This window comes from Sebastes umbrosus, chromosome 12 (genome assembly GCF_015220745.1).
Source record: "Sebastes umbrosus isolate fSebUmb1 chromosome 12, fSebUmb1.pri, whole genome shotgun sequence".
NCBI classification, from domain to species: Eukaryota; Metazoa; Chordata; class Actinopteri; order Perciformes; family Sebastidae; genus Sebastes; species Sebastes umbrosus.
Window position 1 is genome coordinate 16397121 of NC_051280.1, and position 17873 is coordinate 16414993.

Consider the following 17873-nt stretch of genomic DNA (forward strand, 5'->3'; position numbering starts at 1 on the left):
AAATACTGCATGATGGACAGATGCAGCACAGAGGTGCTTCTACATTGGCTACAACTTTACAGAATGTTAATAGCTTAATTGAAGTTTGTTTTGGTTAAATATTAAAAAAAAAAAAAGATTACATGCAACATGGTACAGTTTTCTTGATTTGTCCATTAAAAAAATGCTATGCACGAATAAGAAAAGCAGCCTTTGTGTTATGAAAGTTAATATATCTAACTGTATAAGACATTACAGTTGCAATGGATACACGTTTTCTTATGATTTTGTTGTATTCTTACTTTACAGTTCATTTTACAGGAAAGAACAATAACAGTATAGAAGGGATTTATACACCGATCAGCCATAACATTATGACAGCATGGGCACCCTGACTGGTTTGCGGCTACGCAGCCTTGGACCACTTTTGGTAGGTCCTGATTCGGGTCATTGTAACGAGATAATCAAGAAGCACTTCACCTGTCAGTGGTCTTAATGTTATGGCAGATCGGTGTATGTTTCTATTGAAAGATGTAATTAAATGTCCTGGTGCTGGTAAGTGATCATTATGTACGTAATATCCAGTTAATATCCAGGGTTAACGTCACCATCTTCAGTCCTCTGTTCAGTCTTTATTTCTTGTTTCTACTCTCAGTAAAAGTCTGTCCAGTTGATCAGCTCAGTCCCGAAGCAGGCCTACTTACTCTTCTGCGAGCCGATCATCACCCTGGAAACAAAGTTGACGATGGCGCTCGCCGGCTGCTCGGGGTCGTGCTCTGCAAACAGGTGACACACGTTGTCCGTGGAAGTGCCAGTTTTCCTCGCCACAAAGCCAAAGATCCTGCAGAGGTGGAGAAAAACACTTAATAGCAGAAGCGTCATCTGCCTCGAACTGACCACGTTACTTTAAAAAGAACTGCGTTAATGCTGCTCTGGTTGTGGCGATGTAAAAAATAATAATCATTTACTTACTTTGCTGAAGGGCAGACATCTTTTTTCCACCTGCGAGCAGTAAAAAGGAGGATTGTTATTGGCTTAGTGGAACTTTCCAACTGCACTTTCAAAACTATCAGTGATGCAAAAAAAAGAAGTTTGTTGTCATTTCCTGCCCTTGTTTTTGACATACCACAGCTGGTTGTAATAATAACAGATTTGCCTAATAATAGACCAGCACTCATGTGTTTCAACTTTAAATCAGCAATACTCACTTTCTATCTTGAGGGTCCAATGCGCAAAATATGACCGTATTGACATTGTAATGCCTCCTGAAGAACAACCTAACAGGAGACAGAGAAGTGGGGGATTATTATGAGAAAAAGGTCTCTGCATGTGTGTGTTGTGTGAACACATAGAAATAGAATAGGAGTAGAACGGATATTGAACTGTTTTCTTTGGTCATTTCACTAGTACAAAAGAAAATGGTAATTGTTGTTATGGTGACAACAGAACACACTTCACACTCATTTTCTATGTGAGCAGCCGTGCAATGCATTCTGGCCGTTCTGACCATCCTGCTACGTTTATTTGAATAGCATTGTCTGTTTTACTCCTATTCTATTACTGTGTGAATATGCCTGTGTGGTACTCACTTCCTCTGGTTGTCAGTGAGGGTGATTCCCTGGGAGGACACCTTGAAGTGAACTACAGTGGAGGTCGGTGGAGGGTTGGAGCTCAGGGACATGCTGGTGGCTTTCTGCACCGCCTGGACGCCTGTTAGAGACTCCATCTCCACGGAGCCCAGGTACCACACGTTACAGGCTGCAGGAACACACACAGTTAAATTATTACACTTTATTCAGTGTATTCAGCGACAAAGTCCATAATAACAGGACGAGGAACATTTTGTCGGTGGTGTTTATGTACAGTGCCATCATTGATGTGTCATAATGTCTATTCAAAGTAAGTGACTTTAGACGCCTCATTACCTGCACCCTGTTTTAGCAGCTCAGCCGCAGAGTTGGTGACTGATTGTGACGTAGTCTCCGCAACATCTTCAAGAGGATCTATGAACAAGAAAAGCAAGAGATCCTTTGGTGAAAACCACAACAGCTTCATAAGCAAAAAAAAATGAACAAATGGCCAGACAGCTAAGCAGACAGATATTGGGAGCCACAAAACCTAAGTAATGTTTAGTTTCTCTTCTGACCGTAAAATGAGGTCTGTGTGACTGTGTGTTGAACGTTTACCTCTGTCAGGTATGATGAGTTTGCAGGGCAGGGCCAAGGGGGTGATTGAATGTTGGCACACCAGAGCAGTTAAGCTTCCTGTAAAACAACAAGATATCAAAACAATATTATGGTGAGATTTGATGCTTTGTTGCTACATCAATTTCTTGACTTTAAAGCTGCAGTCGGTAACTTTGAGCAAAAATTATGTAAAGTTATTTTTTATAAAAATGTCACTTTATCCTGACAGTAGTGCATGAGACAGGTAATATGTGGGAAAAAAAATCATGGTCCTCTGCCTCCTCTCGTGGGGTCTTTTGCAAGACTTCAACGTGCCCGAAGGAAAACAACCAATCAGAGCTGAGCAGTATCTAACGCAGCTGTCAATCACTGCTCTCCAAACTCCGACCAAACGGTCAAACTAGGCAGCGCTGATCAAATATGAATCAATATTCTGTTACTGTAATGCCTATTTCTTGCCTCAAATGTTTTCAGAAACATATTTTAGTGTACTGTTTAGCAAACAAGTTCATGAGTTTTGCGAGCAGTGATTGACAGCTGCTGTAGAAACTCCTCGGCTCTGATTGGTTGTTTTCCTTCGGGTGCTGTGGAATCTTGCAAATGCCATTAGGAGCATAGGAGGAGGCAGAGGAAAACATTTTTTACCTGTCTCATGCACTACTGTCAGGATAAAGTGACAGTTTCATAGAAATAACTTTTTATCATATTTTCTCAAAGTTACCAACTGCAGCTTTAATACTTTACTGCAAGAGTGCATACCATTTCTGACTGTTTACATTGCATAATTTTTGCAACTGTCACATACTGCACATAATTATATACTGTACATCTATAAGAGAAAGAAAGGAACATATAATGCAAAGATATTAACAATAAAAGCATAAGAACATGCAACTACTAGAGGAAAATACCATTATTCTGGTTAAAAAGGACAGATGAATACATGGAACAGCAGGCTGTGGATAACATGCAAGGTGCAATTTCTATGGGTGTGTTCCAAATTACATACTTTTAGTACATACTGCAGCTGCCCTTACAAAGTATGTACTATTGCATGCAGTATGTATACAATTGGGACATACTATTTTGTCACAAAAGAATATTGGTTAAAATAGCCAGAAAAGCATGCTGGCTTGCAAACTGCAAAATGCGACAGGATGCAGTAGGACATCCTGGTATTTTTGGCATACTGCATTTGACATACTATGTATTAGGACATACTAAATGTTTTTCTGGCATACTAAATAGTATGGCAGTAAAGGTATTGATAAGCACAGTATGTCATGTTATGCTGCAGACAAAATTACCCATCAGCAGACAGTGGTACAATCCACCAGTAGAGGGCAGTATGCTGTGTGAAGTTTTTCACTTTGTGCAATGTAGCCCAACAGCCAGGAGGTGTCACTGTTGTTCACCAGCTGTGAATTAACAGACTAGGTACTCACCAAAATAGGGCTCATTGGGGCAACCCTTCAACCGCACTCCTTTCTGTGTACACTCAATCAAGAAGTGGCGTACTAATTCATTGGATAGATCGCCTCCTGTAAGAGAAAAAAAGGACCGATAGAAGATACAGAAAGAGATCATTAATTCCTCACAATAGTCTGTGGTCTGTTTTTACTAAAAGTGCCCTCTATCTGACACCCTAGATTTACTCTGACCTAAATAACAGCCCCGAGCGTTTATCTCAGTACAACACGTAATTTTCCCAGCCTTGAAGAGTTGCGTAAAAACATATTAAATTGCTACATTCAATCTCTCCAGAGATTAATGGGATTATGATTCAACAGAAGAGCCTCTGAGGGGGGCAGGGGGGAGTCTATTCGAAGGAATGTCTCCACACAAAGGCTCGGAGAAAGGCCCGCTCCTTAAGGTGGGTTGGGTTTCACACTTATAAGAAGCCCACAATGCCCTGAGCTGAGAGTGTGGAGAAGAACCGTGTCATGATGTCACCACAGGTGTCGTTGGACAGCGTAGGGGTGAAGGCAAACAAAAGGACAGGTGTGAGTGGGAGATAAAACGAGACGGTTGAACGCTGTGGTGGGGCTGGAGCATGGAGAGCATCGATAGATAAATAGCCCTTCTGATACACGCTGTGTGTGATTTAAAGTCTTCTGACCCTTTTTCTGAATGAGAAAAAGTGATGTGTGAATCTCTATCATCGCTCAATCAGCCTTTTGTTTTCATGTTGAAACACGGCCAGAGAATGTTTTGGCCAGATTCCTCTAGAGACTTTGTTTTCTTTCCTCCCTGTATTTCCTGAATACGCTAAACAAAAATAACCCAAGCAGCCTGTTTTGACCCCAGTCCCCTGGGTGTTACATCCATATCAGACAGAGTTATGTGGGGCAGACAGCTTCCCAGGAGAAGCACCCGGGATCCGAGCTGGCTTACGGACCCGGCACATCCTTTGTTAAGGGCTGAAACATTAGCTGTACATCTAAGACTATCAGGCAAAAAGGGGTCTGTTTGGCTTCATCGTGACGAGGAGCTCTCACACACACAAACACACTCTCATGTTCCAGCATGGAGACAGTGGAGTACAGTGGGCTGTAACTGTAGATGGCTTTGTGTGGGATCGTGTGATGGATGATTCCCAGGAAATCTGTACTACTGGACCAATCTCGGATATCTTCACTATGATAACGGAAAGAGTGACTTTTTGAGAGATACACTTTTAGTTTGTTTTTTTTCTGCAGACTAAAAGACGTTTCACACCGAGCAGATTTTCATCCAAAAAACTCGCTCGGATATCTATAAAAACAGATTTTGTGGGTTCTTATGATTGCCTACACAGTACACACCCCTGCAAAAATATTCGGATGGACCTAAACTTCAGCAGATTTCTGCCTGCGGAAATATATGTTTGACCAATGAAATCCTTTGTTCCTTCTGCATAATAATTAGCCATGTGCTTCTGTTTGGGGGCCTTGGATTAATGGTCGTTTGTTTTGCAATAACAATCGGTTGTCCCCTTCTCATCACCCAATAATGTGCAACAAACACTACTACCTCAACAACCGAAAAAAGGACAATATAGCTGAACCGAACTCTTCAGACTCTGCTCCGGCTCCACTCTAACTAGCTTTGTTAGAGGGCACGTAAAACTAGCCGCTAGGCAGGTATTATGGAAATGTGTTACTTGGTGACATCACCACATTACGGAAGAAAAGGCAGGACTTCAAGCGAGGCAGTTCAGGAGCAGTGTTTCTGTGGGGGAGAGTAACTCTCTTTTGCGTGGACTTTGGGCTTTGTAACTTTGCAGACCTTTTACATGCACAAAAAATATATATAACACACTTAAGGAAAGGGACAAAGCACAAAACCATAATAGGTCCTCTTTAAAACCAAATTAGCTTGAATCAACCAATTAAATCAAAAGGTTTGCTACCTTTCTTGGTCTGTTGGAGAACTGAGGGTGGGGGAGTCGCCACCTTCATTGCCAGCCCATAAGCCCCTCTGAAGGAATGGCTGTCCCGCACGATGAAGCAACCGGGCTCCTTGTCCTTCAAGACTGAAATGGCTGAGTGGAGAGAAACATAAATTGTGAGACGGCTCTATAGTTCTGTGAAAACGTTCCCTTTCTTTTATTACTTTGGCACAAAAGTGGACACTGGGAGCCTACCTTGATCCCTTGAGATATCTGGCTTGTACCAGAATTTTGATGTGTCCTGCACAAATTTTACAGTAACCTGCTTGCTGGCCAGTACATCTGGAAAACACAATTATAAGCCAAATAATCAGTATCCATTTGTGTGGGGGCTATCAAGCCATGTGACACCAATGAGGCTTCATAAGGGGACCGTAGCTTACCTGGCAGAGGTGAAGCTGTGCTCAGCGTCTGAGCCGAGAGGTCTGGCAAAACGTTGGGGAAGGGAATACTCAGGGAGCTCCCACTGTGGGGACTCGAGAACCCGCTGAGGGCTGGAGACGCCGTTCCCAGCGAATGCTCCCCGTCTGACGCCCTCTTCTTCTCAGGCAGAAGTGGGGGCAGCATCTGGGGCAGCTGCAACTGATTCTGCCCATCCACGGAGGGCAAAAGTTCCCTGTCCATGCCTCCGTTTCCAAGCCGATTAGAGACGGCGCTGGGACAGTCCGTGCCATAGCCGAGGCCCGAGTCATCCTGCTCTTCAAAGCTTTGAGCCGGACTGCGGCTGAGAACGTAGCGAGCCATGCGGCTTCGCTGGCTGCTGCGGGGAGAGCTGTGGGCGTTTGGGGCGGGGTGGATGTGGGGGTGGTGCAGGGGAGGGGAGTGGTGGCCGTATTCCACTGAAATGGAGTGCGGCGGTGGTTGTCTGGTGGAGGGGTAGCTGCTCAGAGACGAGTGGCGGCTCAGGACGGGATGCTCTGGCCAGGACTGGTTCGTGGACGAACTTAGGTTAACAGAAAAAATAAAGAATAAACATTAGTCAAGTTACCATTCAAATGTAGAATGCGTTTTAACCAAATTTCCAGAAAAGAGAAATGCAAATTAATGCATATTTCCATCCACTAATGACCTTAATGACCTTATTGTTTATATCACTGAGGTTAGCACTGAAGCAGAGGACTTGTAGACTTTACTTTAGTATTTAATATAAAAGTGCAGCTAATACTCTCGATCCCACTGGAAATCAACACCAGTCTATAAAGGCCTTGACACACCAAGCCGACGTTCGGCCGTCGGACAGTTTGGGGCCGTTGGTGAGCGTCTGTCGGCCTAGTTTTTGTGGTGTGTCCCGCACCGTCGGCTCTAGTCTGAGGTTTTTCCGGCCGATTCAGCATGTTGAATCGGCGGCGGAGCTCGTGGGTGAGAGAAATCACTCTGATTGGCTGTTCAGCTTAAACGAATCAGTGCTCGAGAAGAGAAACAGAAGTGAGGAAAGCAAGCCAACGAGTAAAGTCCAGATAAAAAACACAGAAGGCTCTTCTCATTTTTCATCTTCAACACATGTGATCATTCCAATACACGGATATTTTCACAACGACATGGCCATCTGGAATGAAACTAAGTGGTGAGCGAGAGTGGTGTGAAAATGGTCGGCAAACGCCGCTTTGTTTCATGTACGTATCATAAAATCGGCTTGTATATTCGCAGTCCTCGGTCTTCCAGTTTCCCTTTTGGAACGACAAATACAGACTACCGCTACCTGCTGGTATGGGGAGTTTTTTCATCTCACACAGGCGCAGAACGTACGTGCTAACTGGCCGTTGGCTGTAGTTTTTGCAGTGTGTTCAACTGCAACTTGTCATTCAAGACAGAGGCGATGTGAGGCGACGCAAAAGTCGGCCTTCATCACCGCTAGTTCTCTGATGTCGGGTTGGTGTGTCTGGGCATTAAGGTTGTGGATAGGACCGATCTGTACCTGTCTGTCCACTGATGGGTCCCGACAATAGAAGCAGAGTGTGTAGCACTTAGCGTCCTGTGGCAGTTGATGGAGGAGTCTGGTAAACTGTCGACTCCAACATGACTGATCATCTCTGGATATCCCCGGGGTTCTGTGTGAGAGCAAGAGAACAAATCTGAATATATTATATTTAATTCAAGCACATTTATTGGTCATATTAACAGTCGGGCGCTGGTTTTGTTTTAAAGGTTGAATTAAATGAAAGTAAATACAAATACATTTAATCTAAAACATAGCAATACAAGAATTACTTAGAGAAAATTCACCCAAAACAAGCTTAAAAAGCAAAAAAGAAAGAAAGTAAAACTGCAATGATTAGTGGACTAATCGATTAGTCAATCTACTGAAAAATAATCGGCAACTATTTTCATAATCGATATATCAATTAAGTAATTTTTCATGCAAAAATGCTGTTTTCAGCAAATAAATAAGGAGATTTCCTGCTTTTTTCTGTATTATATCATATTAAACTGAATATCTGACAAAACATACACACACACATTCAAAGACATCACTTTTGACTTTGAGGAACTGGGATGGACATTATTCAGTATTGTCTGACATTTTATAGACCAAACAATTAATCAATCAACCTAGAAAATGATCGTCAGATTAATCAATAATGAAAATAATCGTTAGTTGCAGGACTGTGCAACAAAAACCCCGGAAAGAGCTCTGGGTTGTTTCCAGTAACAAACAATCAATATTGGAGTTGAAATGAAATGAAAACTGTCCACATGGCCTTGAACCCGGCCATCAATCTACATAAAACCAATCACCAATTACTCCTGCCACAAACCACGGAGTCAATAAATCAGACTGCACTGCAGCTAGAAATTAAAAGCCCGCTGATATAATTATCTAAAAGCTTTTATTTCAATCAGTCACAGCCTGGGGCCACTGACAGCGATGTTCTCTCTGGGTTACTTTTATATGAACGAGAGGTGCAAAGCTGAAAGAGTTGATGGTTTCTTCATGTCCCTATTCCCCTTCTCTGTACACAGAGGACACTTTCATGGGGGAAATAAAGTAGTTTTGTGTCACACCTCCTGACCCACAGTAACCATGGAGATGTGGCAGCAAGACTGAATGTGGCGATTCTGAGGTAGTAAGAGGAAACAGCAGGGGCACAGATCTGCTCCCAGGCCCTACGACCTTTAGACATACTGTAGATCACTATGGAAACAAGACTATGAGATCCATATGTGTGTGGGTGGGTAGTTCCTGACATGTACAATCACTGATCCAAAAACATGCCAAATAAAACACAGCTAACTTAATTTAAACAGCTTGGGGCAACATATACTACACATCCGTTTTCTGTGATAGTTGCATAAATAAGTGCACAGATGCTGATGCTACAAAATGCTATGAATGCATAACTCTGAGAGCCAGGGTGTGTTCCACCTCAGATAAACACCACAAAAAAAAACTTCCACACTAAAAGAAACAAAAAAAGCTCTGTTTTAATCTGAAGAACAACACTGTTATGTCTAAAAAAATCTCTTCAGACCGTGACCACACAGACATTCTCTAAAAAAACAAACATGAAGGGCAGAGACCGGTTAGGAATCTCCCTGATTTCACATTTATGAGACGTCTTTGTCTCAAAACCGCTAAAACTCCACAAACAACAATGTCGGCATTATGAGGTAAAGCAAGATGGACCTGAAATAGCTCCGTTCTAATGAGATAGTGGATCCAAACATGCCGTCACAGGGCTGACATAAAAGACTTGCAATTACCTTCCACTCACTGAGTGTCTTTTAGGGGAAATGTTAAAGAGGACCTATTACGCTTTTGTGCTTTTTCCCTTTATTTTAGTGTGTTATATAGTTTTTTTGTGCATGTAAAATATCTGCAAAGTTACAAAGTCCACACCAAAAAATAGTTTCTCTCCCCACAGAAACACTGCTCCTAAACTGCCTGAAACGTCTTGCTTGAAATCCCGCCTTTTCTTCCGTAATGTGGTGATGTCACCAAGTAACACATTTGCATAATACTTGCCTAACGGCTAGTTTGCACGCCCTCCAACAAAGCTAGTTAGAGCGGAGCTGGAGCTCAGTCTGAAGAAGGCTTGCCACGGTAGTCGGTGTTACACAGTGGTCAGGTATACACCGGTTATATTACATACACCGTTGTTTTGCCTTTCTTACAGAAATAAAACCCATTTAGTTCATTTTCGCGTATCAGCGCCATGTTATCAATACATAGTCGGACGACAGACACTATAAACCGAAAGTGAATGTGTCTGCTCTGTACAGAGTCTCAGCACAGAGAAGCAGGAGTCAGATTTACACACTCTTGACAGACAAGACGATGGCGGAGGATTTGGTGTCGAAGTGAAAAGCAAAAGCGCCTATTTGGCAATATTTCAGATTTAAACCCAATGCTATAAGGGAACCATAATGTTAATGAGGCAGTCGCAGTGAGGAGGACGGAGCATTCACAGCCAGTGTGCGCAGCGGAGCAGAGCAGGGTGGAATACTGCGCCCCCGCAGCGAAAGCTCTACCGGAGAGGTCAGACACACAGCCACCTGATGTTAAAGATCAAAGTAAGCGCGCTACACATATTGACCATCATCTTTTCTTGTAAAATGTCTGGTGTAATTGGTAACACCGGTGTTGTCACAAGTTTATTAACCGGTGGGAAAATTTCCTCACCGTCACATCCCTAGTCTGAAGAGTTTGATTTGGTTGATCAATCAGCGCAGATTGGGTATTTCAGGAGGGCGGGCCAGGAGCTCAAATGGAGCATTTCAGACAGAGGGTGAAAAGAGGTGCTGCAGCACAGCCGGTATGAGAAAAATAAAGCAATTTTTTAATTAAAGCATGTAAACATGTTCTAGTAGAAACCCAAAATACAAGTATGCACCTGAAAATAAGCATAATAGGTCCTCTTTAAGTCTTAATGTTTTTTTTTTATTTTCCACAGCAGCTTGGTTAACTGTTTAACACCCTATAATACGGTGCCTCAAATCCGTAGGCTGAGAAAAAGGTCATATTTTCGGTTCACAACGAGATGACATTTCTGCATTTTAAATATATACCGCCAAATTATATGGAGTATTGTTTTCTATACCACTGCTCTGTCTCCCAGTGTCTATTCTTAAACACTGCTTTTGAGTTCACAGAGAAAGACCACTTTCTTCCCTCCATAACAGATTCATATGAGGCGTTCAGTTTGCATTTTGAAGGAGATTCTAACCTACCATGGTCTGTTCTGTAGCCTCCATAAGACTGCATGCTGGGAGACGGTGTTTGCCTGAGGTGACTCAACTCCGACATACTTTTCACTGAAAACACAAGAGGAAACAAGGACGAGAACATTTAATTAAACCTAACAAACAAAGCGGGTCACAAGCATATGCAAAATCAAATGCTCAGAACAAAAAGAAACCTAGTGACACAGGATAAATGCTTACCATAAGGTGTTGGCGGAGAGATGGGGAAAGCGGGGGTGGGAGGAGTCATGTCACTCCCGGCTTCGACCCCGCTGTCCATGTCTGGGCCCTGGGCCCTGTAGTCAGCGCTGTCAGTCCTGTACAACAGTGGGTGCTGTAACAAACAACAAACACCTGAACATGAACCAACCGTACAGAATAGAAGAGCCATTATACACTGTGTGCGCACATGCTGTATTTTACCTGGGACTGTGGTGGCACACAGGGGGAGTATGTCCGCTGTCCTCTGTACTCCTCCGTCACACCCCACCCTGAGTTACAGAAGCCTGGATGATCCGTGACATCACTTCCTTGGCGACTCAGACTCCGCAGGACACCCACCCGCCCCTCACTGGACTGGACAGCTGGATACACACAGGTAGACAGCAGCAAGCAGGTCATTAAACGTTAACAGATATACAGGCATCACTGATTTCAAGGAAGTAAAGTACATTTAATGAAACGCTGAAAGGAGAAATAACAATAACCTTTGGTACCTTTTAGGAAAGTGTTTTTTTTTTCCTCTTGTCAAGGTACTTTTGTAAACTGACTTTAATGGCTATACTCTCTATAAAGTTTGGGATTGATGACATTTGAATTTAGTGACAGCAGCACACTGCTAACCTCGTGGGGGTTGTGCCTGCAGTCATGTTTAGAGAGGACAGCTGGGGGATGCCAGGGGTCTGGCTGGAGGGTGTGGAGTGTGTCTGTGTGTGTGTGTGTGGGGGGGGGTGTCAATGTTGTGACTACTCTGCCACTCAGCACCAGGGTGTTAATTTGAGCCCTCCCAGCGAGCTCCGACCTCTCAGCCCTGAAGAATGCTAATGATGCACAAGTGCTAATGCCGGGGATCATTACTCACTTTGTCTTGGGCGGCGAGCATGGATGACACAGACAGTGTCATAACATACTTGTCAGTGTTTGCCACTACATGCATGCATCACGAGTTATTTCTCTTTCATTATGTATCATCGGTGTACAAGATTTTACATAAGAGGTGTGAGGAATAGTCGTGGAGACAGGCGAGCATGGATGTGAATGGTGGACTCTCTTTCTCTCCAGTGACTCACTATCAGTGCCATCATTCCTGTAACCTAATATACCCTCAAGAGCAGGGTTGGGCAACATGAGGACAAATACAGTATTGTGAGGCAATGGAGATCTGGCTATTTCCACTGAGGTGGCTCTCCTTCAAGGTTGTATCAGGTCGTAAATGAACATGACGGCTTTAAGGCAATCTTGTCTTTGCAGCACTTTTGCATCAATGTGACTCCTTAGCTATAAATTATTTCTCACTTGAATTGTCTATAAATGTACTTTACCATGATATGGTGACAAAAACGTTATACTTTTAGAACCAAACTAAAGGTCTTTCTTTACACTCGAGCATTTACTTAAATAAACAGTGCATTTGTACTGTATGCTTGCATGTGTGTATATGTATTTTTATGTGTATGTATGCATGCATGTATGGATGCCTCTCTTTATTTGCACATTTTTGCTGCTTTATGTGTTGCCTTGTTTTTGTGTTTATGTAAAGCACTCTGATCTGCTTTTGTATGGTATGGTGCTATACAAATTAGGGCTGTGTGTTGGCAAGAATCTGGCGATACGATACGTATCACAATACAGGGGTTACGATTCAATATATTGCGATTTATTGCAATACTGTAAGCAAAGCAATATATTGCAATTTTTATAAATCTAATTTTAGGAAAACTGTCAGTAGCATCTGAGAGTCTTTTATCTGAGTAAAAAAAGTATTTTTTTTATGCAATCAGAACAGTGGGACCTGCATTTGTATTTATCACTGTCCAGTGGGCTAATACACTGAGAGGGCGTATCTCTTTGCAAATTAAATTAAGTATTGAATGAGTTAATCATTACAAGTAAACTATTATTTAGAAAATGATAGTGTTTTGGAGAATCGATACAGTATCACAAAACATAAAATTGCGATATTCAATATTTTCTTACACCTCTAATACAAATACATTTGTATATAATTGATTAAAAGTACATATACTGATATAGAAGATTTTATCCATATTGCACATCCCTACTTAAGAGTAATCTTGTACTGGGATTTTATCTAACATCATAATAAAAGCACAATAATTCATTGAGTGAATACTGATATTAACATAAGCAAACACATTGTATTTATAGGACTTGTGCTATAATGTTGTTTGATCAAATGCATGGTAATTGTTAAGTAATATAATATATAATAAAAATCTAATTAAAATGTTACTGCCTCCTGGAAGCCATGAAGTTACTGGAGATATAAGAATATGATGAATTTTGCAATGTGCCAAATTTCTCCTGCACGTTTTGCTATACTTTAGCCTCAGGTGGAGAGTACCTCCAACCTTCCTGACTTTTTGTCACCTTGTGTCCCTTGGACGCAACACACATACTGCAACCTTCCTCCTCCAATCTCCATCTTCTCTATTTCTTCACAGTAAAAACAAGGACAACACGGAGACTTGGTGCAACGATGTGACGAGCACCAGCAGGTAAAGCATGACTGGTCTAGTTACATGGATACTAGATGCACAATTTAACACAAAAAGCCCCATTAATGCTTGAATCGCTTTCAACAGTCCAAATGAATCATTCATAAAATCAGCCTTCCTTTAGGGTAAACAACTTTTTGCTCCAACTTCATGTTATAACACAGCTGGGCTGAATGACTCCATTCCTGTCACCAGAGTTAACAGATAAAAGCCTACATTACTTCCTACAGGTTGTTTGCAAGCGATAGCTTTCGGCGTTTGTTTCTTGGAATGACGCTTCCGTGTAGTTGATATGCACAGACAGGTATGCTTTTGGATTCGAATGGAAAAAACATTGCCTCCGGCCTCACTTGTTCCTCCCTTGGAAATTCCTCAGGCCTCCCCAACTCGTGCCCCCCTGCAACCACAAGTGTGCGCCGCTAACACCCAGACAGCTCTCTGCATTTTCTTTGCCTCACTAGTTCTCAGCTAAAGAAAGAAAAATAGCACCTAGAATGAATATTCTCAAGTCAATAGTACCAAAATGAATAACCTGTAGAAGCACACATACACAATATGTCTTTAAACCTAATGATGGAGCGCTCATGTCATTTGAGGAACTGTCAAGAAGGCACAACATTCCAAAAAAAAACAACTTCTTTAAATACCTACAGATCAAGATTAAGATGTTATTTCAACCTCTGCTATGGCAAAGGCAAAGTTTCTATAAGATATGACCTATTGGTCTCTGGCTGCACTGAATCTTGTGAGCCAAGGTTAAATGCTTGGAGGGAGGATTTGCGAGTGGAGACTACACTTGATGAATGGCAGGATGCTTGTCTTAAGGCACAAACACAATCTGTTATACTGATAACAAGTTATACAACATAACTGGCTGATGTGTACTTATGTTACTCCAGTTAAATTACAGAAATTTGATAGCAATAATCCAGATACATGCATCAAGTGTAGTCAGGAAAGGGGGACTTTAGTCCACTGTCTTTGGGACTGTGCTATAATAAGTGAGTTTTGGGGGGAAATGAACAATGCTGTCGATGAGATTTTATCTCTAAAGTTCCCCCTTGACCCAAAGGTTTCTATTTTGGGAATGTACCCCACATACACAGAGAAGTAAACTAATTCTTCTTGATATGCGCTGCTTTACTACAAGCAAGACGTCAAACTGAACTCTCCTGGAAAAATGTTAACGGACCTCGAATAGGTCAATGGATGAAAGAAATGTCTCAATGTCTCTCAATGGAAAAAATAACCTATATCCTTAAAGGACCAGTATGTAATATATTTACTGTAATTAATCATAAAATGACATTGATATGTCATCATAGATTAAGGAAACATGCTAAACTGAAATACTGGCTTCTCCGACAACAGTGCTACAACCAGTAATGTTCTCCTTTGAAATTTCCATTCCGGTCAGGAACGTCATTTTTGTTTTGGCCGGTGTGATCCCGTCCGCTGCCCATTTCGACACCTTGTTGCCACAAACAAATTGGCATGTAAACACAGCCTTCAGCAGCCATGGAGGTAATCAAACAAACTGGATCAACAGAGATAACGTTAACGTTAGATTCTACCCGACCTGAAAAGCCTCGGTACATCTCTCTGTGGTCCGTGTGCAGCTGGGTTATCAAGGCAGCGAGTGTTTGAGACAGTACTTGGTCGTGTCTAGAAGGTAACCCTGAAATTGCAAAAACGTGAGCTAACTGCTATCAGTCACACTGCAGGAGGGAGCGGGCCATGGCTCCAATGTTTTGAATTTGGACTGCTGTACCGATTTTAAACGGCAGCTGTCAGTCCTACGTATTGCTCCTTTAGGGCAAAAAGGACTTTTTCAAAAAAGTGTGGGGACCATTTATACACTATTATTGAAAATGCTGATTTAGAAGCACACATACAGTTACTGAAACACATCCTGTGAATTATTCTGCAGTGTTTTAAGATCATAGACTTCCTAGCCATCCTTGATTATCCTCCTGGGATCAGTTTCAACTTGAACAAAGTGGAAATAACTTTGGTGGATATCTACTCAAAAGTCACTATGTTGCATAACCTCCGTCTGCACAACAAACCTAACAACAACAGTCAAAAGGAGACATTTTATAGGAACATATGAGAGAGTGTCTATTAGAGATGACTAACATGAAATGAAAGAAATGGTGTGTGTGTTTTACGTAATGCTTCTTTTACACACAACAATAAGCAGTGGGAAGGTCTGTGGACTTTGATTTTGTAAATAGCTGTATTCCCCAGTACGCAATGTCTATAATCAAACACAGAGAGACGGCGATGTTCAGAGAGGTCGATGACAGCTGCTCTCTCCCTCTCTCTTCATGTAAGGTGCTGATCCTCTAGTCAGATAGCTACACAGGCAAGTCTGGACGGCGCTCTTTCTTCAGATTCATACTGAAAACATCTGAAAACCTGGCAACCACCCCGCTATTTCTGCCACTAAAACACGCCAGGTGGAAGAGGGAGAGGAGGAGCGCTTTGTTGAGTTAACTCTGTAGTGAAGGGAGAAAAAAAGCTGAACTACTCTTGTTTTGAAATAGTCCTAGCATCTTAATTAAAGTTGCTTAATTATGTTTATTAGATATTTATAGCAAAACATCTTCTCTGGTTTCATAATCACACATTTCTTTCACACTTCCAGACCGCACCACATCATCACCACCACCACACCCAGACTGTCTGACTGTCTTACCTGTCTGCTGTGTGTTTTTCAGGGTCGCTGCGTTATTATCGCCCAATCTGAGATTGATGCCGTTCGGGCATTTGGAGACCGAGCCGTTCACGTGCGTCCCGCCGTTCCTCTTGATGGAGCTGCTGTGGCTTGAAACCGGCATGAATGTGGGATCCAGATCCATTATGAGCTGGTTGAGCTGGTCGATGGAGTTGTCGATGTCCATCGTGAGAGACTTGAACTCCTCGTCGCGTGTGTTGTTGTTGTTATTGTTCATCGTTGCCTGTTCCTTGTGCGGCGCCGTGTTCCTCAGAGCGTCGTCCCTGGTGGGGCCCTGTGGTTCAGCGTTGCTCTGTGCTTTGGTCGAACCGCTCCCTTGCTTGTTCCCTGTGTATCTCTCTGTATCGTTTCCATCGTCTGGCATGTAGATGAACTGTTGTGCGGCGACCATCTGCTGCTGGCGAACCCAGGACTGCGTGGAGTAGCTGCCCTGTCTGTAGACGTGCTGCTTGGGCACGGGGGCCCCGCTGGGATTAGCGGAGGCCACAGAGTTGCTCCTGGAATTTACACAGCCCCTTCTCGCTTCAGCATAGGCTCTCTCATACTCCTCCATGGGTGGAGGTGCAGGGTGGTGGTGGAGGTGGTGCTGGCTTTGGCTCTGCTGCTGCTCCTCTCCTCCGGGACTCCCGAAGCCGTCCGACAGCAGGGAGTTCTGGCTGCTCTTGTGGCAGGAAGACGACAAGGTCCCTAAACTGTCCACGCTGTGCAGGTCGTGACCTGTGATGACCTCATCATCCAGGATGTCCGTTTCCCTCTCTCGGGGTCTGGGGTCTCCGTTGATGTGCACTTGTGCCGGGACTACCTGCTGGATGACCACTCTGGGGACTTGATCACCCATCTCCCCTAGTGAGGGGTCCTCAAGACCGAAGCCACTTAAAAGACGCTTCAGCTGGACCTTTTCCTGCTGGCTGGGGCCCTGGTTAGGCCTGATGGTGGCGGTGGTGGTGGTGGTAGTGGTGGTGGTGGCGGTGGTGGATGGGACAGGTGTGGGTCTGTCCGCCCACAGAGACGTGCTAGACAGGCCCGAGTCACTGCTGACAGAGAGGGCGTGGTCGCTGTGGTCAGGGCTGGAGGTGGAGGAGGTGGTGCGGGCCCCTCTGCCCAGCGTCGCCTCTCCTCCGCCGGGGCTCCTCTTGTTAGCCGCCTTGTCCTGGGTTAGACCTTGAGAGCGTGGCGCTGCAAAATAGAAGAGATGCAGCGCTTCATACGGTCAGCCGGTATGGGCACAGAGAGGACACACACAGACAGCAGCAGAGACTCAGACGCAGACGAACACAAAACCCAAAACACTCTGTTAACATGCATCATCCCACCACAACCTCCATCATTCAAAATCTGTTACGGACAAAACTCACAATCACACCTCACCTGACAAAGACGACACACCAGACAATACAGAGCAGACTACAAATAACTGGGACATGAATACATTGAGAAAGGAAAAAAAAACATGTGAATCAACAGATCACCTTCATTAGATGTGTCAGAAACAAATCCGTCATCTTTTTCATATTCTAGTTCATCTCAAGCAAAGATATTCCACTCATCTTGCAAATAACAACTCCCACCTGTCCACAAGGTCAACCGCCGAGGTTCTAGTGTATGCAGCGTGCGCGGCA

General features: G+C 43.3%; 1 protein-coding gene across 2 annotated transcripts in view; it reads right to left on the reverse strand.

Moving 5' to 3' along the window:
* Positions 1–431: 431 nt before the first annotated feature.
* LOC119498799 (tensin-3-like) overlaps positions 432–17873 on the reverse strand; it is a 37994-nt gene continuing 20552 nt past the window's right edge. For both annotated transcript variants that reach the window (XM_037787868.1, XM_037787867.1), the window contains 15 exons: positions 16216–17430; positions 11200–11360; positions 10978–11110; positions 10765–10848; positions 7511–7643; positions 5979–6538; positions 5791–5877; positions 5557–5688; positions 3611–3706; positions 2166–2243; positions 1905–1982; positions 1569–1737; positions 1188–1256; positions 952–981; positions 432–820 (listed from right to left, as the gene is read on the reverse strand). In XM_037787868.1, coding sequence (XP_037643796.1) covers positions 676–820; positions 952–981; positions 1188–1256; positions 1569–1737; positions 1905–1982; positions 2166–2243; positions 3611–3706; positions 5557–5688; positions 5791–5877; positions 5979–6538; positions 7511–7643; positions 10765–10848; positions 10978–11110; positions 11200–11360; positions 16216–17430 — 3170 coding nt within the window. In that variant the 3' untranslated portion in view covers positions 432–675. The remainder of the gene's footprint in view (positions 821–951; positions 982–1187; positions 1257–1568; positions 1738–1904; positions 1983–2165; positions 2244–3610; positions 3707–5556; positions 5689–5790; positions 5878–5978; positions 6539–7510; positions 7644–10764; positions 10849–10977; positions 11111–11199; positions 11361–16215; positions 17431–17873) is intronic.